Source organism: Myripristis murdjan, chromosome 5 (genome assembly GCF_902150065.1).
Source record: "Myripristis murdjan chromosome 5, fMyrMur1.1, whole genome shotgun sequence".
NCBI classification, from domain to species: domain Eukaryota; kingdom Metazoa; phylum Chordata; class Actinopteri; order Holocentriformes; family Holocentridae; genus Myripristis; species Myripristis murdjan.
The window spans coordinates 7,532,619-7,555,956 of NC_043984.1; the positions used below are offsets into that span (position 1 = coordinate 7,532,619).

Genomic DNA, 23,338 nt, shown 5'->3' on the forward strand with positions numbered 1-23,338 from the left:
GATACTGTATGTCATATCAAACTACACAACTTAATGAATTGGTGCCTGGTATATCATGCTATGTTTTTGGCAAAGCAGCTAAAACTTGCTGGGCTAAATTTTGGCAAAGGAAGAACTAGGATGGCTATTTTCAAAGAGCACATTTACTTGGCTTTGTTGGGGTCCTTGATTTGCAGTCAGAGCAGCCCAGATTATTATGGCATGGATTCAAATGTAGCAGATTTGTCTAAACACTCATCCTGTGAACTCTGTTCCAGCACAGTACAAAAAATGTAGATTAGTAATGCTGTTTACGTCAAATTTCTGCCCTACCTATGTTATGTAACTTAGATATAGTAAAATCAGACAATTTTTGCCTCTTTTTAGCTGGGAGGCGTGAAAGTTAGTCATCCTCAACATTTGTTGTGTTGTGGTTTCAGAATGATGAAGACAGTCGGAAAACAATTGGATACAAAATAGGATGTAGGCTCTACAGGGATGATCTTTTTTTTTTTTTTTTCCTGGGAAACTATCATGCTTTTTCCCCAAGTGATTATCAGGCATTCTGTTATCTCACATGGCTTAAAAAATAGTTCATATAGCTGCCATAAATGGGGAAAAAATGGCCCTTGACCTCCCTAAGTTTGGGCTAAGCCCTGAAAATAACACCTGGCTGCATCCCTGGTCTCAGAGCTGGGTTCAGGTGCCTGCTTTTACGGACCATGAGTTGCACAAAAAATGGCCATTGTACATATAATGATCCAAAAATAGTGTCCGGTGAATAATCTGAGTGGCTGTTTAAATATGAGCGGCCACCAAAAAGTGAATTTACCACCCTGCTTAACAGAATTTAGCAGTAGCTATGTGTGTGGTTCATTTGGTTTTCTTCAGCCAACCACAAAGATATGTGGCGATTACCCCCCTTCTCCCTCTCTCCCTCTCTCCCTCTCTCAGTTTCAGGTCTGTATTAAAGGCTGCAGTTCAACTAAGTCATACTGTTATTCCACAGGAGTTTGCTAGTTGCTTGGAAACATTTTGTCTTCAGAAAACCTGTTTCCATCAGAACCAGCAGTGCATTTACATTTTCCGACTTGATTTGGGCACTAAGCTGACACTGTTATTAGGAGTGTTGTGCCAAAAAAAAAAAAAAAAAAAAAAGTCAGCATTCATGAATCACCGCCACACTGCTCACAGCTTTGAAGTTAAAAAAAAAGAGAGACAGAATGAAATGCTAAGGAACAGATAAAAGAAAAGATGCCTTTGTTGTCTCCCTTGATACCTTTCACTCTCTTTTCTGTTTTTTCTTTGTATGTGTTTTCTTTCTGCTTTTCTTATTATTTTCTCTATTTCTTCCTTTATCTTTTTCTTGTCCATTCTCGCCTATGAGCTCGTGCAGACATACATACACACACACACACACACACACACACACAGTTACGCTACATTGTGGAGCTTTGAAAGAATAATACATGTTGATTAATGTGTACAGAGTGGGGCTGTAATTACTGTACGTTCTCGTTCCAAAATCTGTTTCTGATGGCATGGTGTGCCAACCACAGCTACACACAATTGAATGCCATTCACACTCGCATGCAAACACACACACACACTCATTCAAACAGGTACCATTTGCCTGACCACTAATCTTTTCCACTTCACATTAATCATCCATAGACAGGTGGCTTAGCTCCCAGTTCACAGCTCATAATTGAGACATTAATCAGAGTAACATAGCAGCCTGTACAAACTCATCTTCAAAAAAGGGCCACAGGTTGATTTGGAAAGGCGTGTCGTCTGAGTGCTTTCATTATCATTATGGGTATAAATGCAAAAAGGGCAGCAGAGCTATTGTGACCTATTGTGCTTTACTTGTGGTGAAATTGACTTCTAATTCCCAAAATCTAGTCATGGAATTAAGAGCTGTGGATCTCAAATGGATACCGTGGTCCAGCCTGAATTTCACACATCCATAAATCACAAGATATTATGCAGTACTACACAATACTGATATTGTTTGCTGGATAATTACAGTATTTTATTTTTTGTAATTCTTGTGCTGTTTCAGAGAGAAAAACAGAAACACAGAAAGTGGAAGTCACTTCATGTGGCTAATCCTTCTCAGTATATTGGCATAGCATCTGAAAATGGAGATAGATGGACAAAACTTCTCAAACTACAAAATGGACCAAAAACAAAATGTTAGCCAGCTTACTAACTTTTTAGCTACAAGCTAGCTACCAAGGCTAGAGTCTGATAGTGGTTAGTAGCCTAGCAATAGGCTACTAACCACTATAGGCTTTTTAAGAAATCAAGCAATAAACAAAAGATAAACACAAACAAAAATGAATAAACTATCACCGCTGCGGGGAAAACACCCTCCCCAGGCAGAGAGGTAGCAGGCACCTGCTGCAAGAGAGGTCGGCTGAGCTTGTCTCAGGAAGGACAGCGTCACGCCATGGATTCAGCTGGAACTGCAAGATTCAAGGGGGATTTAGTGGGAAGCGGGGTAATCATTTTTTCTGTCCTCTCTCATCCAGGCAAAATCAGTTTGCAATCATCAAGTTGTATTTTACTGGTAGAGAAGGTGGTAGTTACACACAAGTTAGTTACACAAAATGAATTGCTTTTTGATCTGAAAATGAGAAAACAAACTTCTAAAGATGAACAATTAACTGTGATAAGAAACTGGACTTCAGTAATACTGAATGTGTTGTCAATTTATTGCTGTTTCTACCAATCAACAGCCTAGGCCTATGCCATTTCAGAAAAAATAATATATTTTACTAAGAAATGAAGTTGGAAGTTGGTTTACAGTGTTTCCTCTGTATTCATTTAGCAGTGGTGTGCCTCCAAAAAAATAAAGAAATAAATCTAATAAAATAAATGCAACCACTGCAAGACATAATGTGATGTAAAACTAAGTGTAATCCAGATGCTTTAAAGGCATTGATTATAATAATAATTGTAATAATAAAAACATCTTACACTGTAACCTCAAATTTATACATAACTTACACCCAAACAGTAACAGATATGGGACAAACCTAGAATTACAGTCCTGAGCACCAGAACTCTATTAAAATTACAGAGGAAACACTGGGTTTGTCATTAAAAAGTCCCCAGAAAAAAACAAAAAACAAAAAACAAAACAAAACAGTGGTCTCTTTCTCTACCGGAAAATGTGAACCACCTACAGCTCCAGATTTTTGGGCTGTTTGTGATGCTTTTTTTTCAGTTGTTATCTGTGAAATTATAAATGCCAGTTCCCAGTGTAGGTATTATATGTGCATAGCAGTATGAAATACAGCAGGGCTGTATTTGCTGCTTTTGATAGTTCCCTACCAAGGGTGTGATAAAAGTTAAAAATGGTCACAGTAGGAATAAGGTCACAAATACCCAGTGGACATTTTTCAAGTTGGAGAGAGAACTTTACAGGCGCCTGGATAGACTCCTGCCTGCAGCTGATGGACTTTCATTTTACTGCATCAATTCGCCTCAATTCACGCTGCCTAGAGCGAAATTGCATCCATATTGCTCTGTTTGCCTTCTTCTGATGCATTTGTATCGCCTCTAATTTTTTTTTAACCCTACGTTCAGTCGTAACACAAGGTAAAAGAGCAGAAAAGAGAGAGACCAGCTAAAGTTTCTGTCAGTTGCATCAAACTACAGACACATAGAAAAGGCTGATGACACTGCCATAGTGACGGTGACAGTGATGACAGCGAGTGACAGTGGGTGAGAGACAGAGGTAGAGTGAGCAAGAGGGACAGAGAGAGAGAGAGAGAGAGATCAATGACAGAAATTTAAAAAATGGTGACAATCCCATACAGATTGGTGTTAATAATGGAGACAGAGAGCATGACAGCATCAGGGAGAGTGACAGGGATGATAGAGAGACAGATGGCCACAATGACAGAGAGGTAGAAAGAAAGAGTGACATTGATAATATGGAGACAGATGGTGACAATGACAGAGAGGATAGCAGCGACGACACTGGAAAAGATAGATGCTACTGATCCTGTTGCCTTGAGGTGTGAGGTGTGTGTTCTACTGGCAAAATACCATCCTGCAATCAGCAGGTCTAGCTGCAAACCTCTGTATGCAGGGGAACGAGACAAGCAAATTGAGATGCCATGGGCATTGTGCGATCCCTTTCACAGGTGACACAATTTAGTTTTTCTAAAAGAACCAGTGGACTGAAGTCACCATAATATACATTTTAAAACATTTCTTAAAATTGGTAATCTAAGAGTCCTTGATGTTTCTGACTTCAGTAAAATCTTTGCTAAGTGTTCATGATTGTGGTGTTTCTGCAATGCACGTACCAGAGATCACCTGCCAGTCAAATCGTGTTCCAGGACATTTATTCTTTCATGAAAACAAATTGGAAATGAGATTAGAAATTAAAAATGTCACATTTCAGTGTCTTAAATCAATGATGTTCAGACTGTCTGCCTTTCTGAGTGTGGAAGATGTTTGTGTTCTGTGGATGGGATTTGGCAGAAGTTTAATTTAACAACTAGTTCTGTTAGTCCTTGAAGAACTTGTTAGAAAGAATGCAGTTATCTCTCCATTAATTCAGTAATTGGAATTGGAATTGGAATCACATTAACTCATTGGCTGCCAGCCATTTTCAGACAACTCAACTATTCACAGAATAATTATGTAAACAGGGCTGGGCTGCGGTGAAATGCGACTAGATTGCTGTGAGCTATGACAAAGCCGGGGTTGGTGGTCAGTTTTCTTTTTTTTTTTTTAGACGGCGCCTGAACGCAACATTAGCCTCCGCGGCTAGCGCAACTTGCGTAGGTCGCTCGTCTCCATGGTAACCATCCATGGAGTCACTGGAATTCGAAGAATCCTTTCTCACATTTGCTCCCGTCTTCCTACTAGAATCACAGCGACACATACTTTGTTCTAGCGTAAGCTGCCTAAACTTGCGACATTGCAACATTTTTCTCTATCCTCTCTGCCTTCTCTCTATCATCTCTATCCTTTCTGATGCAGATACGAGCACAAACTTCACCGGCCCCCTCCTAGCCCGCCCCATTGAAAAGTCTAATTAACGTCACATGCCGTTTTTGGCAGTTAACGTTTGGATTTGAATTGACGTCTATAGACGTCAATGGCAGCCAATGAGTTAATCACGCTGACCGGCGCGCAGCACGCACATGTCACCATAACCTCACAGGCAGGTGTCCAGAATGTCAGTCACATTAACAATGCAATAAATACCCACAAAAAACACTATTCAAAGCTACTATCTCAATCAGCACATAAATTTATCTCCATATCGACTGTCCCATCACATCTGATGTCAGATCAAAGGAGATTGCCACCGTTTGGCATGCATAATGAATACCCAACCTGATCACCTGTCAGTCAAACAATGTGTCCAGTACGGTGATGTCTTTTTTCCAGTCATGGTGTCTGGCGCTGCTCATGTTAACTACCCAGTTCTTCTTCCATATATATAAATATTCCACACAAATCGAAAATGTAAAAGGCATCAGTTCCTTGCCAGACACTGGGCGTTTAGAACAGCAAATGTAAAAGCTTTCATGAACCGGATTTTGTTTTAATCTCTAGTATGTTGTTGCATCAGTAAGTGATGGAGTGGAAAGTTGCAAAACAAACATGTATTTATATGAATATGGCGAGGATTATCCTTTGAGGTAAAAACATTAATTTAAAATGGGGGCTTCACAGTTAAATTTACATTTGCTCGTAAAAATCAATAACTTTAACAGACGGTGACAGAGCTGGAAAATGAGAGATGCGAGGCACGTAGGTAATGGAAAGACAGGGGAATGAGGAAGACGAATGTAAGGATAGATACATGGATGGATGGATGGATGGATGGGTGGACGGATGAATGGCAGATAGCTCCAGCAACATTCCAGCAGTAAGACTGGCCTCATTGTCCTGAGTGGGTGATGCGGCTGCTCTCTTCCTCCATGTCAGTTGTGTAAACTTTCATTACGCCTTCGCGCAGCACATTTAAAGGCGAGGACACGGGCTCATTTGATTGGTTTAAAGTGAATCAGCTGTGTCAAACCCCCTCCACGCCTTCTCTCCTCCCTTCCGCCGTTAGGAGGGACAGCAGAGTACTTGCGCCATGGTGCACGGTGTGCCAAACTTGCAAAATCTACCTAACCACACCCAGTTGGTGAAGCACAGGTGCGCTGCACCCCCGCCTCGCCTGGTCTGCGAAACTAGAGCGTATAATGTCAGCATTGACTTTCTTTTTGAAGGTAAGGTAAGTTAGACTGATTTTCAGTAGTGCTGTGAACTGGATAAAGCAACTAGTGTGTCAACTGAAAACTACATCACAGTGGATAGTCATTCACTAGTGATAACTTACTGGATTTCAAATCCCTCCACCTACAGAAAACTCTTATAACATGAGGGGAATTTCAGATGGAATGAGCGGAAATAGAATGATCAGTCTGAATATCAGGCTAGTTATGGAGCTCAGCACATAAACATTTGATTCTTAGATACAAAGTAGATCAAAACTGGGACTGTCAAAGTTTTATAAGTGTGGTAACATAAACACTAATACACAGAAAGTCAATTATAAATATGTCTGTGATGTGAAACCTTGATCTTGAGGTTTGAGGGTTTTTTCTTGATTGGAAAACTACTAGAGCAGCATTTGCAATTACAACCAACCCCTGTATCTAGAGAGACAGTGACAGTCTTAGACAAGGGGTTGATGCCTGAGACAGACAATGACTGTCACAAGGCCTTGAGGAGTGTGATCAAATCCTGGTCATAAAGTTAGCTTTGTCATGACGGTCAGTTTACTATAGACTCCTAACAGAGAGTGACAGTGAAGATGAACTGCCATGACCTCAGGATGTGTGCTGTTGAGACACAAAAAGACTTTGTCTCAGCAGCTGGTAATACACAAAGACAGACAGAGAAAAAAAAAAGTGTCCTTGTTTTTCTTTTTCTACTGTACTGGTGGCCCAAGCTGACCTCTTGGTGTTCACCTTGTTCTATGACATGAATACTAACACAGGCCAGTGGAAATTAGGGCCAGTGTTTAGTCATTAATATCCTGCTAAGCAAATTACATTTACATTTCACAGATCAGACTTTTAGTAGAAATGCACATCAACAATGACTTACAGTGAGTTCAGGAGGAACAGTGCATTTTGTCGCTACACCTTGAAAGTGTTTATGTGTAACTTGTTGGAACAGCCACATCCATAATTCTTTGCATTTCTGGATTTAAAATCTATTATAAACAAACAGTGACATACACAGCTATTTTTGTGAGTGGAGTTGATTGTAAATTGTGAATATAACTGATAACTTTTGCACTTGGACCACTGGGTTTGCCACTTGAGTTCAGACACTTCTGAAATTCGTAAAGTCAAATAGGACATATAGCTCGCAAAAAAAAAAAAAAAAAAAAAAAAACCCTCATGCTCTACTTATTATCCCCAGAATATTTTTTCCCAGTTGGCAGGTCATAAACCATCCAGTGTGATATGAACGCAGCATCATCAGTTTCTGTGATTACCATACCAAAATGACCAACATCACAAACACCTGATATTCTAATACTGACAACACAGTTTTTCATTTCCTTCTGTTTTTTTTTTTTTTTTTTTTATAATTTCTTCTGTGTCTGAATGTTACCATATTCATGTATTGCATCTTAGATGGCATTAAGATACTCTACAGTTTTAAATTTTAGTCTAACCCAGAGTGAGTTTCTGTGCCAGTGACAGCAGAATAAAGTGAGAAGTCTGTTGTTCTGTGGGTGTGTAAGGGGCGATCATGAGCTTTATTAGCTAGTGATCACTGGATCACACTGAGTGGTACAGCAAAGTCTGTGGATTTGTTCAGTCAGGCTCTGAGCCCTGATGTCATCCCTGCTGTCATGAGACAGGGACTGAGTGACAGGGACAGTGATGGGGGGTGAAAGTTGTTGAGGACTTTAGTATTCATGGGCTTTGTACCATCAGAAATAATATGTAGGATGTGGAAATGATACCTTAAAATTGAAACTGACTGCTTGAAAATGTAATCTATGACATCATTCACTAGATTACTCAAATGCAGCAGCATAATATGACTTCTTTTATTTTCTCTTTGACTCCAAAACATCGAATAGACAGTCTCTTGTTCACAGATTGTCATTTTAGCAGTGTATGGTTCATTATATCATGTTGGGAATGATGTCAAGATGTGGAAAGTACCTTTGTGCCCCTACAATTGCATTTGTGACGTTACCCTATAAACTGAGTAAAACAAATGTCAATCTTGAAGCTCTTCTCTTGGTTTTCAAAGAGTTCATTTCAGTGTGTCCCACACGTTACTATAGAACTGTTAAAATGTTGAGTTTTTTTTTCCTTCTCCCGGGATCTAATTTTTCTTCTGTCTGTCTTTTTCTCCTCAGTGATCTGTAACTTCCGTGGCTCTGTGACACAGGGCCTGGCTCTGGAGGTGGGAGAGACGGTTCAGATCCTGGAGAAATGTGAAGGTAACTCATACCTGACACACAGCCTGATGACATACTACGCAGCAGCATGTCTAATGCAGCAATAATACCTTTGATCATGGTTATGAAGGTGCTGGAATAGCATGAGCATCACCTGAGTACCCATCCTCACTGTGAAGAACATCCTCAAGGGTTGGCAGCATGTGTAGTGTCTTAAAGGTTTCTTCAAAGATGCATGCAGACAAGAATAAAAAGAAACAGAACAAAACAAACAAACAAACAAGCAAAAGACAAAAAAAAACCAAACAAAAAAAAAAACAGTTTCTTCTGTACCTTAGAAGTGAGCACAGCAACTAATAAATGACCTGTGCCTTATGGGAAATTTCAGCGTGATTGATTGTTTCTTTGATAAATCACAGCGTTTGGTTGAAACTACATGTTGTGTAATGTATTTTGGAGTGCCATCAAAAAACAGGTAGGAGTAAAAGGGATCAGGTGCATCAAGTTACTATGAATAAAACTGGAGTGGAATGAATTTTTTGTTAATTTTTGCATTGTTTAAATTGTTTTAAATATATTTATTTTTCTTACAGTAACTCTTATCTCTCACGCCTCTTGAAATTCAGTTTAAAATATATCATATTTTTGAAAGTTGTCGTGTGACAACTTAAGTTTACAGAAGTGAGTAACCTGCTGGCTGATCAGCCAGTCATAACCACTCTTGCTCCAATACCAAACTTTCAAGAAACATTATTCTTGAGAGCCCATGCTCCAATGCTGTTCAGACTGCTGTGCTGGAGTTTGTATTAGAGGGACAGAGGGAGAGAAAGGAAATGAGTTGCTGTTATGAGTGCGACTGTGAAAAACATTAAATTATGTCAGGAGGCAAATCACAGCTGCTGGCGCTTGTAGTATCGAGGGACCTAGTTAGTGGTCTGCCTCAGTACAGTTCAGCTTCTGAACTACTGAGTGTGACATTTCAAATGAACAGGGCCAGTTTCCAGTTATTGTTGTTAAGACCAATAGCAAAGCCAGAAAGTGTTAGATGCAATTTTTTCAACCGACCGACCAACCAACCAACCAACCAACCAACCACTTCTAATTGGAGATGCTCACTTGATGATCCCTATGGCATACCTGCTCTCATCCATTCTTTTTCACTTAAGGCATTCAAGACAGGGTTCAGTGCAGGCATTGCTCACCATACATAACATAAGACAGTTTCATAAGTTCCTGTGTACTGGTAAAAGTAGTCGATGAGTCAGGATGCATGAATTATGAAAATAAGAGGATGTGTCATTTCCTGAAGCAATGAGACCAGCTGCTGTCTTGGAGATGCTAGTATGGAAGTCATGTAACGCATACTTTTTATGGTGTACAGTATCTGTCAGTAAATTCTGCATTCACAGTGGCCTCTGCTGCAGTGACCACTGCTGCTTTGCTAGCTGTTTTGGGGTAGAAATGAAGCAGGCATAGTATTAGAATTTGAAAACAAACAAACAAACAAACATTATTCCATGACCTTTGCTTTCTCACCACTGAAATGTCATTAGAATTTAAATTCTCCAAACATTTAGTTTTGAAGGAGGAGCAACAGTATTGGAGTCTACTCTCTACCGAAGGAACTCTCAGTTCCTCTGGATTTCTGTGAGTGCACCAAAGAGAAAAGCTTCCACAAACGTGTAGCTGTGGCTGTGCCATCTGTTTATGAATTGTAAAGTTGTGCCTCTCGGCTTATACTCATTAACAAGTACACACAGTAAAAAAAAAAGAGACTTCTACCCATTGCAGCATCCTCAGTCCTCTCAGATAATGAACTCAAATAGCCTGTAACAGCCTGGTGCAGGCCTGGACGAGAGCCCGAGTTATTAGCCAGTGTTACTCCTATTGTTATTCCTAGTTTGACTCGCAAAAATTAGCAACTGGAGCCAGGATCCGTCTGAGGCCAGGAAATGTTGTCTTTTCGCAGATAGTGATTGTGAATGTGCCTCCACTAGCCACAGCTGGCTAGGCCGAGACCATTGATCCAGAGCCAGATGTAGACTGGGTTTTCTCTCCCCAGGGGAAGATGCCCATGCCTTGGCCAAGGAGGGGAAGAGAGAGATGGCTTGGTGGGCAGGAGGTGCAGTGCAGAGAATGGGGAAGAGCTAAATTAAAGGTTCAGTTGATGGAAAAATGTGAAAATTAGTTGAGCTGATTTTGCTCCCCCTCTCTGGCCTTGACTTTCCCATTTGTTGTCACCTGCCCTCATCTCCTTACATCCTGTCTTCTCCTCTTCTCCCTTTCCTCATCTTTTCCTCATCTCTTTTCTTTTCCTCTCCTCTCCTATTTCCCTTGCACCTCCTCCCCTGTTCCTGTCTCTCCTGTCGTCTCCATATGTTGACTAGACAGGCTCATATCCCAGGCTGAGCTAATTTCATGGCATCCATCCAGCATTCAATTCCCTCCTGTTATGAAACACACTCCTGCTAGAGAGGGACATGGGCAATTATCCTAGCTATTGTGGCACAGGCTAGCAAACCAGCTTTCCCTTTAACATACGTGATAGCAAGGGCAAGCAATTGCTAACTTTTGTTCAGCTGTCCTTTTGGCAATTCGGATTTCAGTCCCCCCCCACCTCGGCTACTTTAACTCTCTCAGCAGCCAAATCCATTTTTAAAAAATCTTTTACTTAACCAGGCATTTCATTGAAGAGCAAATGCTTGTCCAAAACATATTTCGAAGCTAATTTACCCCATTGAATTCCATTTTCAGACCTCTCAACCAATACATTGCAGAGCAAGCAGTTAGCAAATCTTTGGCATCATGATGTGTTTTCGAGAATAATTCGGGAACCATTTTTCAACACAAAATCCAAACAGTGGAGGGAAGTGCCAGTAATGGAAAAATAACAATATTTACTTTTCAGAAACATGAAAACATACTGGATGTTGAGGCCCAATTTCACTAACACATGAAATAATAACGAGATGGCGGTGAGAGCTACACAGATTCAGAAATGCAATGTGTTTCACTGACACTGACTTCTTCAGGTACCCAATAAATATTGATATGTTTGCATTACTTGCGGCTGCTGTTCCAATTTTGATTATTTTTGCTTCCTAAGTGCCTTGCCTCTTGCCATTGCTGGATGGAAACATCATTTTTCTAATGCATTAGGAAAATGCCTCTGAAATACTGTACGCTTTCTGCCTGTGCCAATTCAGCAGCTGCAGAGACAGTGCAGAACTTTTATCCTGAAAATACACAGCTATGAGGAACACCTTTCTTATTACAGGGTTTCATGTTCTTGCACAATCTCTCCTTCATCTAAATCTTCTGTCATGAATGATGTGCAATTTAATAACTAAAATCAATGTCAGATCACAGGATTCCTCTGGATATGATGATTTTAATGGCGATATGATTTTAATGGAAATAGCAGTCAATCCTGATATTTTGTTCATACTTTCACCAGGCATCTAGTTTCGGGCTAACACTTCTCTGCCGGTATTACTGTTATGTAGAAACAGAATGGCTGTAATAAAATTCATATTGAGATGGCAGTAGTATTACCCAGGCTTGTAGAGTGCAATCCCAAAATTCCATCCCTAAATCTTTTAATTTAGATGACAATACTAACACTGACAAGCATTAGGTTTCTGTAAAGACAGTAATGTGAAGTATGAAAGTCTTGCTCTGGGTTGGCTGTCAGTATCACTGAAGTACCCATGGTCACATCTAAGAACACTATGTTAATATCATATATTATATTATAGAGGCTTTGCAGTTGTGTCATAAATCATCCAGCAACCATGGCTGATGCCACCATGAATTTCCACTGAGAATTGGCTGTGTGCACATAACAGCTAAATATAAAACAACCAGGCTGGAAGGAGAGATACCTGCAAAAATAGTAGTGGTGTGAGCTGTAAAAGGTAAGTAAAAGTTAATGGTCCAATAAGGCAGATTTCTTCCCAAATGTAGGTTAATGCAACCCAGGAGACTATCTTGTTACAGTCTCATCTGTTAACTGATTGGATTATACAAACCACCAGGGTGTTGCCCCCCAGGATTTAAACTGATTGGATAATAAGTCATGAATGCAACGCTAGAGAAGATGGCTGTGCCTGGTTAATATACACTGACATTGATGCAGTCAGCTGTACTTACATGAAGCTTAAGAAGAAATCTGCTGCCATTCATTTATGGATAATTCTTAACTACATGAATGAAAATGAATTTGTGGGAGTTCCCACTGAATGAAACCGGTAAGGGTTTCCAAGTTGTAGCACAACTGTACATCTGTAAACAGTGCAGCTAGCCAACAGTATTAAAGGTTCTCTTCACTGTCTTCAAATTCAAAAGCTAGGTAGGTAGGAAACCATTTACAAGTAAATATTGTGCAATTTTTCTGTGAATCAATTGCATCATAGCAATGGATGCCAGAGGATTTAGATGTAGCCATGGAAATAAGTAGTATGAACACAAAAAGTTTGAATGCATTTCATGGCTGTCATCTGAGTGTTAAGTTAATGAGTCATAGTCATAAGCACCAAATGAATGCTGACATCCATGACAAAGTTATCAAACTCTGGCTAAGCTTTATTTGTAAAATTACCATCCAAGGGTGCTGGTTTGATTAGATATGACCACTGTTAATAATTTCTTTCCCTGCTATTTATTCCTGTGTGTTTATAGTATATTACAGAAAACTCCTCAGTCATTGTCACCATTGTATAAATTCTATAATATGGCCGCTGAGGATGTTGTTTATGGTGATTATTGGTTCTTTGGTGCCTCCGCTGCAGCTTGTACCTGTTGTATCACTGTCAGACCGATAATTACAGAGAAAAAAGCCCTCTCAGGTATTATTACTGCATTAACAAGCAATTCCTTTTTTCATCAACCACCTTCAGCTGTGCTTTGCAGGCATATAACACATAATTAAAAACTTCCATTTAGCTGATTTAATAGCTTGAGCCATTATATAATACTGCAGGTATTCTTAATTATCGCAGTCTGAACCTGAATTAAACTAACAAAAGAGACTCCTTGAGTTCTGCCTCCCACTTAGCCATGATTTACAGTGATTATGATTGTCATGAATTATTTTGGTAACCGTGTGAAATGATTACTCTAATAACCGTTTAGCGGGTGATTCAGATACGGGAGGGGAGATGATTACTCTCCTTCAGAGAAAGGACGTGCGACACCACACAGAGGAGGTGCATACACACAAACGCCTGCACTGGCAACCCTGCTTACACAAACAGAAAATAAACACACACAAATACCTTTTTTTCCTTGCCTTTCAAATGCTTTCTCTGTTCTTACTCTCTCTCACACAAACAATGCACTTAACACGCATACACACACACACACACACACACACACACGCACACTTTCAAACCTGTCCTCAATTCAACTCAACAAATAGGCCCAGGCACCATTGGTCCAGCCCCAGTCTGATTACCATATAGATGAGAGGCTAGGGAGTAAACACAGCCATCTTAACGAGGGTGATAAATGAATCTTGATTGGTTATTAATTAGCCGGCCAATTAAGCCCGCATCTCCATATTCATATCAGATTATGCAGAACTGCTGAGAAATGGATCTCATGATGTTGCAAAAAGATAAGATGAAAGTTAATATGAAGCATCCTGGCTGATATAATTTAGCACTGGAAAGTTTTTATCTAAATTGTCTAATTAATCAAGAATAAGCAACGGTTGTATAAGATTATTAAGGCAGTTGCTATTTTTGAATGGTGTCATTTTCTGGCTTTTTAGGGAATAAGAAACTAGGTCTTGTTGTAGCTTTTGTCAAACATGGGTTGAAAAAGTATTTGCTGATAATTCTTAGTTTTTGTTCGACATAGGGTAGAGAGGCAGGTGGTATTTACCACATCAAGATGATCCAGTTAGTAACAGAAAAGTTGTCAACTAATCAGCTAGATTGACTGCCGAGCAGTTCAAACTGTGGTAGTCCGTGAAGATAAAAGTAATAATGTACAACACTTTCATATAAATAAGTCTTTTTTGCCAGTCTCAATTGCCAGTGGTTGGTGGTTGATGGTCAGCTAGCCCTCCCATTTTGTAGAGCCAGAGACACAATCATTTTTTTTTTCCACTTGGAGGGAGACAAATGATGTCCTCACTGTCTGAGGAGATGTTTGGGAAATTTCCTATACATATTTAGTCCCTGGGAACAAGTCATTTTCAGTTGTCAAGGTTTTTACCTCAGGTTGACTGGCTGCTAGGTCATCTTGCGTGACAGCTTTCCAGTCCGTAGAGACATCTGATGAATGTCCGTCCATGTGGAAAGAAGTGATGTGCTCTCCGAGATATGGTTTACTGCAGGTGATGAGGATTCATCATTCATTCACTCTCTCACACACACACACACACACACAAAAACACACCCAAAAAAACACACATACACACACACACACACACACACAAACACACACACACACACACACACACACACACACAAACACACACAAACAGGGCTGTATTGGTCAAGTACAGGGTTAAGTGTAGCAGAGTGAACCCTGACTTTCCCCTGGGCTCCCTGTCTGTCCTGGTCTGACTCCACTACTCATTCTATTAGACAGGAATGTCTCACATATTATTTAAATATGGTAATCAGAGTGACAGAAAAACACCTTTTGGGTTGGACTGACATCTATGCTATTGCAGTTTCAATCTGCTATTGCCTGATCTTGGTTACCTGTGGTGTGTAGGTTACCTGTTTGTCATGGATCAGCCAAAGGCAAGCAACATCAGTCAACAGCAGATTGTTTTGAAATAAGATGGTTTTAGATATCAGTCTCACCTGAAAATGTGTCTGTCTGGTCTCACTTTAAAGTGATAATGCAAAAATCTTTAATTTCTGGTGCTATCTTTGTTACTAAGCAATCATTGCTGTACTGTTCCGATCGCTTGTCAGTCAGTGTGTCCAGTGCTGTGATGTCTTTTTCTTTGATTGAAACAGAGAATAACATTGGAGTCAAAGAAAATGTTAATGTGCTTTTACACCAAAATATGTATTATTTTTCATTAGTGCTTGTAGAGCTGAGCAAATATTTGAGAAGCTTCATAGCTTTAGTTAAAGTTGAGTTGGCATATTGGCATACTATTTAGAAAATAAGACTAATGAGTGCACAGCTAATTTGAATGTCAGGGTAAAATTATGACAACCAAACACACTGCACCTTCCTATGGAATTTGAATGTTACATTTCTCTGTTCCTTTTGCTTTAAATGCCAGCTTTTGAATGCTGAATTTCACTCTCCTGCCAGAAATGAGGGCTGTTAAGTGACATGGTTTCAGATGGACAGATGGCAGTTGCCAGGGTTGACGCTTTGACCTCTTGGATGTTAGATTAGAAAAAGCTTAAATCTTTCTATCTAGAAAATTCCTGAAAGAAGTGAAACTGCATTACAAACAATTGAAATTACCTCACACCAATGTAAATTTTTCAGTTGTTTTAAGAAAAGTACAAACTTAAGACTCAACACAGGTTTGAATGTGTTGTTAAGGTGAACTTTTTTTGTTGTGGTGTAAACCAAATATTTACTTGTTGGAAAAATTTGAGGTCACTTGGTGTATTAAATCCAAATGTTGACTCATCATGCTTTTATTTCCAAACCGCTAGTAATCACTGATATTTCTGTTTTCTTTCAGGATGGTACAGAGGATTCTCTACAAGGAAGCCAAATGTCAAGGTAATATAGTCTGACAGCTTCTCACCTGCCTCTTCAACACTTCAACTCTCTTCTCTTTCAGACTTTTTTCTGCATCTCTGTTTATCATAAAAGGTTGTATTTTCCCATTTTTTTTTCCCTTCATGATATTTCATTGCATTCAAAATCACATTTTAAACTTGCCAGTATTTACTTAGTATCATTATTTCAACACATAAGGGAGGATGTCAAATAGACCTTACAGTTGTCAAATTAGCCTGCAACTCCAAAAACTAGGCTTGGTTTCTGTAGATGGCTACAGAGGCCAAATATACTATCCTGAAATGTGAGACTATGAAGGCTTAAGATTCATTTAGTCCTGTTTCTGTTACATTTTGTAGTGATGAATCTGTGAAATGATAAATGCTTGATTCCTGAGTTTGTATAGTGTGCATCTTAGTACAGTGCACAATTGTTGGATATAACAGGACAGTTTCCAAATGATATTCCAAATGGCTGTCATAGAAAAAATGCCTGACACAATTTATTGGCAAGGCAATGTGAAAATGCCTTTATGTCTCTGTTGGTCACAGTGTCACATCCTGTCTCGTCTCAAAGGCACTCTGCCAATATTTGTCTTCGGTGCGTACTTGGTCTTAGGCCTGTGGTAACCTTAAGACATCTGAGTGGATGTGGCATCTTGGTCTGTGCTAGCATAGCCCACAGCTGTTTAGATCCTTCTGGATGTAAACATGTTTTGTAGCTCACGGTAACAATGACAGTAATGTGGCATCTGATTTATGGCAAATGTTCTCTGTAGCAAGAGGTAATATGGTCTCTTCATTGATAGATCCATAGGCTGAGGAGCGTTGCGTGTTCTTTCGATGCAAACATAGCCTGTAGTGGTTGGTATCTTGTTTGGATGCTCTGTAGATCACAGTAACAGTGATAACAATATAACATGTTGTTTGCTGCAAAAAGCATGCTTGTTTGCTGCAAAATGCCCTCGTAGCATAGCATCATAGCAATTCCACTCATGTCGGAAGAAAACCACATATCTCTAAACCAAATGTCTTTCAAGAAAGAAGAGAATAAAACTTATTGCTTCATTGGTGCCCACGTATTTCTGAAATTATAAAATTGGCTTTTGAAATTGTTGTGAAATTCAGTAAATATGCCACTGACCATGTACACTTCAGTTAAGTCAAGGAAAGGGAAAACATCCAAAGTAGTTGCAAGGTTTTTAGCATCATCTGCTGCAGAAAGTGTGTGTCCTGCAAACACACAGCTCTCATTAGGAGCAAACATGCCTTGTAGACTGTGACACAATGCATGGGCTTCCTACATGAAGTTGCCAAGAGCAAAGTTTTAATGTATTGTTTGCCATTTGGTGAATGCTTTTATCCAAAGTGTGTCACGGTACTGTCAGTACACAGGTGATCCCAGTGGAAAATAAACACTGGTAGTATCAGTGCCTTGCTCTGCTTACTGAGTTACATTAAACCATTAAGATTCAAGCCATTTTGATTTCACTGTTCTTCATGACAGCAGGTTGCAGAACATCATGCTGGCAAATTTTTGCTCCACCTGCCACAGTGTCTGGGCAAATTTTATTTATCTTATTCTTATTCATTTATTTATTTATTTGAATGAAATAGAGTGGATTGGCTCACGGTTTCAAAGGGTTAATGGCTTCCAGTTTTAAGTTTTTTCTCCACATGACCAATTGATTTAACTGTGCCTTATCTGAGGCATAAATTAGGTGACACTACATCATCATGTTTTGTTCTTTTCCTCTTTCCTCAGGTGGTGGTGGTGCTAATTTGCTCACTGTACAGCATACAGGCACATACAGTCCATATGAGATGACTAGTAGGGTGACCTGTTAACCGCTTTAAAAACCAGTCACATTACAGAGGATGAATTATAGTAATTTGTTTGCCCTCATAATTTGTCTTGATCTGACAAAGTCAATCCAGATGTAGCCTACCTAAAAACTAATCATATTGCATGTTATGCGTAATGTAATGAATTGTATTATAGAAAATTAGGTTGATGAGTGCAAGTGCTGTAGATTAGATTAAGGAAGAATTACATTTGAGGAACAGATTAGCAGTCACTGGCTAATCAACAATGACAGATATCATGAAAGCAGCCTATCTGACCCTGCTGCTGTAAACTCTCCCTGACAACTTTATATCCATCCCTATTATTTTAAGCAGCATGTCTGGATCACAGACTAACAGACCTCTGGGTTTCAACCTTAAAAAATAAATAAATAAATAAAATAAAGCACAAAATCCTCCTTTGTGTTATGTCCTGCTCCTGTCCTATATTCCTTCTATTTGGCCCCTCCTTTCTATTTTATTTCACTCTGCTCCATCCCTGCTCTGTTGTGTCTATAAGAGCTTTCCAGTCTAGCTTAACTATATCTGGTACACAGTTTTTCCACAGGGTGTGCTGTGCTGTAGATAGGAAAACGCATTAACATAACAGTAATCGTCTACTGCTCTTTTTGTGTTTCAACTTAGAAGCAGGCAGACAAGGTTAGAAGATCATATACTTTAATAAAGGAAAATACCTCTTATTTGACTTGGAAATGTCAGGTTTTCAGTAGTTTCAATGTATTTTAAGAGCACAGCATTTAAAAGAGATAAGCAGTTTTAGTGGCTTTGTGTTATGTGGTATAGGGACATGTGAGATGTATACTTTGCATTTACAATACTAGGTTTAGATATTATGCAGCATCTTCCAGATACACAGGTGTAAAATGGTGTACTTTGGACCAGCTAAATCGACAAGGGCATGAGACACAACACATCTAGTTATACACTATACAGTAGATGTGGACAGACAATATATAGGATGATTATATTTAAAAGACAATAGCTATTTCCATATCCAGTAAGGTATCTGGCATTTTAGAATAGTATGCAAAATTGAACAGTATAATCCTTTAAACTTGAGCAAATTCACTTGATTTGGGAAAAAGCAAATTGGCAAATATGAAATAAATGAATAAAATCATTACCGGGCAATTAGTGAAAGAAAAAAAAGCAACACTGTGTCTACCTTTATTCATTTGTTCATTTATTTATTTATTGTTAATTACAAGAAAATTCTAATTATTAAAATTATTCATGTAGGCGTCAGATTCGCAAAAAATGTAAATGGGAATGAATGATAACTACAGAGGTTTATGGCTGTGACCTGAAATGCTAATTCATGATAGCCAGGCAACACCACACAATACATAAATTATAACAAATAATAAAATAAATTTAAGTTAGAACTAGGCCTTGTTAAGAGTGTTTAAGGTTACACCCCCAGAGAAAAGCTTGACTTACAGTATAGTGGTCTGACATAACAGCTTGGCTGTGGGCGGCACACCAGCTTTCACTTTTTGTAGGTTACAGGCAAGGGTAATGGGATGCAGCTCAGCAGGGATAATAAGTAAGAAAAAAGTTGAAGCTCAGGCTTCATGCAAATCAAGTATCAGAGATCTGCAGCTCTGCTGTTTGTGAAACTGCTCAGCCCAAAGAGCTCAGCCACATTGGCAGCCATCAAAATTCTCCCATGCTCCATCTATCCTGTAACTTTCCCTCACTAGAACTGCTGCTGCAGCCTACTCTTCTCTGAGGGACACCAGGCAGAAGTGAGTAGACAAAACTCACATCTCTGATCTTTCACCTCTCACCACAGCGTTCTTTTTATCTTCTGATGGCTGAGAAGGGCATAACATGTGTCTTATCTGAACAGTTCTTCTCAGAAGGTGAAGCAGCAGTGCAGCAGAGGGGCAACAGTAGCGTTGTAATGATTCATTCATTGTAACAATAAATCAGTTTTAAATCATACCGATTTGAATGAATTGATCACCCCAAATAAAGTGTTAGAATGAGTTTCTCTAATGTCAGCCTGAATCAATGTGAAGAACTATGGACTGATATATTTGCAAATCTTAAGAAAAACACCATCAAACTCGATGGCAAGGTGCAAACTATAGCAGCAACACAGCAACATAGCTGACAGACACAATCAGCCAAAGGTTTCCAGCCCCACCACACCAAAAATCCAAAGTCGGGAATTGATGGCGTCCATGAGAGAACACCAAACTATGACAAAAGCTGTGCAGTCGTAGAATGTTAATTTTGGCAGCTGAATTTCATTCAGTCTTAATATTTGTCTTTTGACAAAAATGCATCTTCTATCTATAGAAGTTTAAGTCTCATTTTAGTCAAATGTATTTTTGTGATTTTTAAAATGAAATAAAGACTAACTTTTCATCAAGCACACACAGATGGTTTTAGATACTACATGCCTGTAATGATCAGTGTGAAGAGTAGGAGAATGTAACACTGAATGTAGCTTTACCCCAATCAAGAAACAAACAATCTTTCTTTAGCCGTTTCCCTGTAACATTGCGAAATGCAATACAGTAATTTTAATACTGATAGATGATCACAACTAGGTCCATCAACAGCAGCACGGGGTGTCTCCCTGTTACTATTGAGCATTGTGTTTTTCTTTTTTCTGCTGGTCAGTAGGGGAATATGATTGGATTCTGCCCATTTTCATTCAAAAAGGCTTCACTGTGCATGATGTAGTGCTGCAGACCAGACCACTGGCTGAGGGGGACAGTTGAGGAAAATTAGTAAGTGAAATGAATATGAATCTTTGATAAGATAGAGAAACCATCTCTCACAAGGAGGAGGTCTCAGACACCACTTATCCCCCACCCTCCAACACTGCCCTGTCATCCCTTCACAGGAAATTGAATAATTCACTCTTGACCCCTTGTGACCCCTTGATTGTCATTCAGTCCTGGACTCAGGGACTCACCGACACTAATGGCTGTTTGCCACAACAGGGAGCAGCACTAACGAGCCAGTGGTATCAATGACCTGGAGAACCATCCCCACACAGGTTAAATACCTGAACACTCTCAGAACTGAAAAAGCTTTTTGGATGAGAAATGAAATGACTTCAAGAATCTACAAACAAGTCTACCTTGCCCTTGAGTCAACTCTTCTTGGATATGCATGTACAAGTGTGAGCCAAACGATTAAAGTGCAAAGAGTGAAAGATGCACTGTAAGACTGAGTGAGTGGGTGTGTGTGTGTGTGTGTGTGTGTGTGGTGTGTGTGTGTGTGTGTGTGTGTGTGTGTTGTTGTGTTTGTGTTTGTGTACGCTCGGCGCGCGTGTGCGTGTGTGTCTCGTGCAAAAAGCTGTATATGTTTGTGCTGCATATATGCATACCATAGATGCATATCTTGCATGTGTGTGCATGCTGTGCCGTCTCTCCCTTCTCTCTGTCTCCCAGCAGTGAGGCATCGGTTCCAATCCTGTTAGTTCCACCCTAATCACCTGGTTTCTGTACAATAGGCTCGTTGGTTGAAACGAATCGCTGGTCTCCCTCAGAAATGTCTTTCTTTCTGACTCTCTTTAGTGCAGCCAACAGTACAGAGCCCTTTACACTTTGAGGTTCATCAAAATTCAAATTACCACAACCATCAGGCCCATAGAGGAGAGAGTCCACTGTACTCTTGCACAGTGTTTCTTAAAGCAGCACGAAAGAATTAGTACCAAATGGCAGCAAAAGGCAACTGCTTGAATGTTGAGCATTTTAATCATAGACATAGAATTGAGTAGAATCGGCATCCCTTGTCAAGGCTACAGCAGACATCACTGATGTCACTGTGGTGGTACAAATTTGTCTTCATGCCAGTGAAGGCAGTGCATGGTTTTTGTCCCAAAGTGCTTGGGATTAGCATAAGATGGGCATGTCTGCAAAAGGGAGATCCATGGGTTCCCATGGAACCCATTTTAATTGAGGAAGGTGAAAGGTCAAGGGACCTCTTTGAAAATGGCCATGGCACTTTTTCCCTCATCACAATTTAGCTAAAATTATGAGCAATATTTAGCCCCTTTGTTGATGACCTAGTGTGACATGGATGTCTAGTTTTATATGATACTGGTATCTTCACTCTAGCTTTAGAATCCTTTAACAGCCCGCTACAGCCTCTGAAAGACAGTATGTCAGCTGAAGATGTAGATTAGGTTAACGGACATCTCTTGTTGAGCTCTACTAATGGGCAAAACAAACACATTTAAAATAAAAAAGGAAAATCTAAAAGATTCAGATGTCCAGACCTCAAACCCAAGATTAAATGTGGTGCTAAAGGGCATAGCTAAAGCTTTTCATAGAATATATCATACATATGTTTTGCGTGAAGAAAGTCATTTATTTAAAAGGCTTTTTTTTTCTTCTTTTTTTTTTTTGCCCTGCTATGAAATTAAGAAAAAAAGTTTATACACTTTTTGGGGAAGTTCCTCTGTATTTTGGCAGTGAGTGTCACATGAGACATTTGACACCAGTCAAATTCAAAGACAAGTCCTACATTGAAACCCACCAGGTTGTGCTGTGGTTGGCATCTCTAAACATTTTCAAAGTAATGCATTTTCTATTAGTGTATACTGTCGCCTGTCACTCTCAAAAGTTCACCTAGTTTCAACTTTTTCTGACTGAGACTGAGTTTTCATGCCCTGCACGGTATTTTGGATGCATCACAACAGGTCATGTGAATAAAGCCTAAAGCTCACAATAGCCTGTCTTCAGAGACTCTTTGTCTAATGTATAATTTAAGTCTGAATAACACCACAGCCCTGTGGAGGAACACTGCTTTGATCTAAAGACTCCTGACTGACATTTCCCAACAATCCCACCATAAACTGGTAAAGTTCAACCAACCAAAGTCTTAATAGGATGTTTCATATCCTTCCACCCTGACCTTTAACTATAATGCATGAGCTTCTCTTTAGAATAATAGGAGGAGCAGGCCTCAGCTGCTCACATAAAGCTCCCAAGAAACTGTGTGTGTGTGTGTGTGTGTGTGTGTGCTATGATGAGATATCTATGGCTGACATTTAGGGACATTTGGTTGTGAGCTTTGCTGGCACTGGTGGTTTGCGGGGAATAAGTTTGATTTTTTTCTTCCTGTGTTTATGAATAATCCCCATCAGCTTCCTCTTATATCAGGGAAGAGAAGATTTTCAGAAAAAATGGCACATCACTCTAAAGCAAGCAGGCGTGATTATGTGAATGAGGAGGTGTGTCTGTGTGTGACAAAACAGGCCCTCTGGTGTCGTTAATTCTCTCACAGCAGGGCAGTGAAGGGCGTTGCTTTGTGTGTCAGGTGATCACCAATCTGCTGTGCCAAGGTGAACACACCT

At 39.6% G+C, this 23,338-nt stretch overlaps 1 protein-coding gene across 2 annotated transcripts in view; it reads left to right on the plus strand.

Annotated features, from left to right (window-relative positions):
• LOC115359046 (dedicator of cytokinesis protein 3-like) overlaps window positions 1-23,338 on the plus strand; it is a 260,901-nt gene that overhangs the window by 92,756 nt on the left and 144,807 nt on the right. For both annotated transcript variants that reach the window (XM_030051275.1, XM_030051277.1), the window contains exons 2-3: window positions 8,396-8,479; window positions 16,110-16,150. In XM_030051275.1, the coding sequence (XP_029907135.1) occupies window positions 8,396-8,479; window positions 16,110-16,150 (125 nt within the window). The remainder of the gene's footprint in view (window positions 1-8,395; window positions 8,480-16,109; window positions 16,151-23,338) is intronic.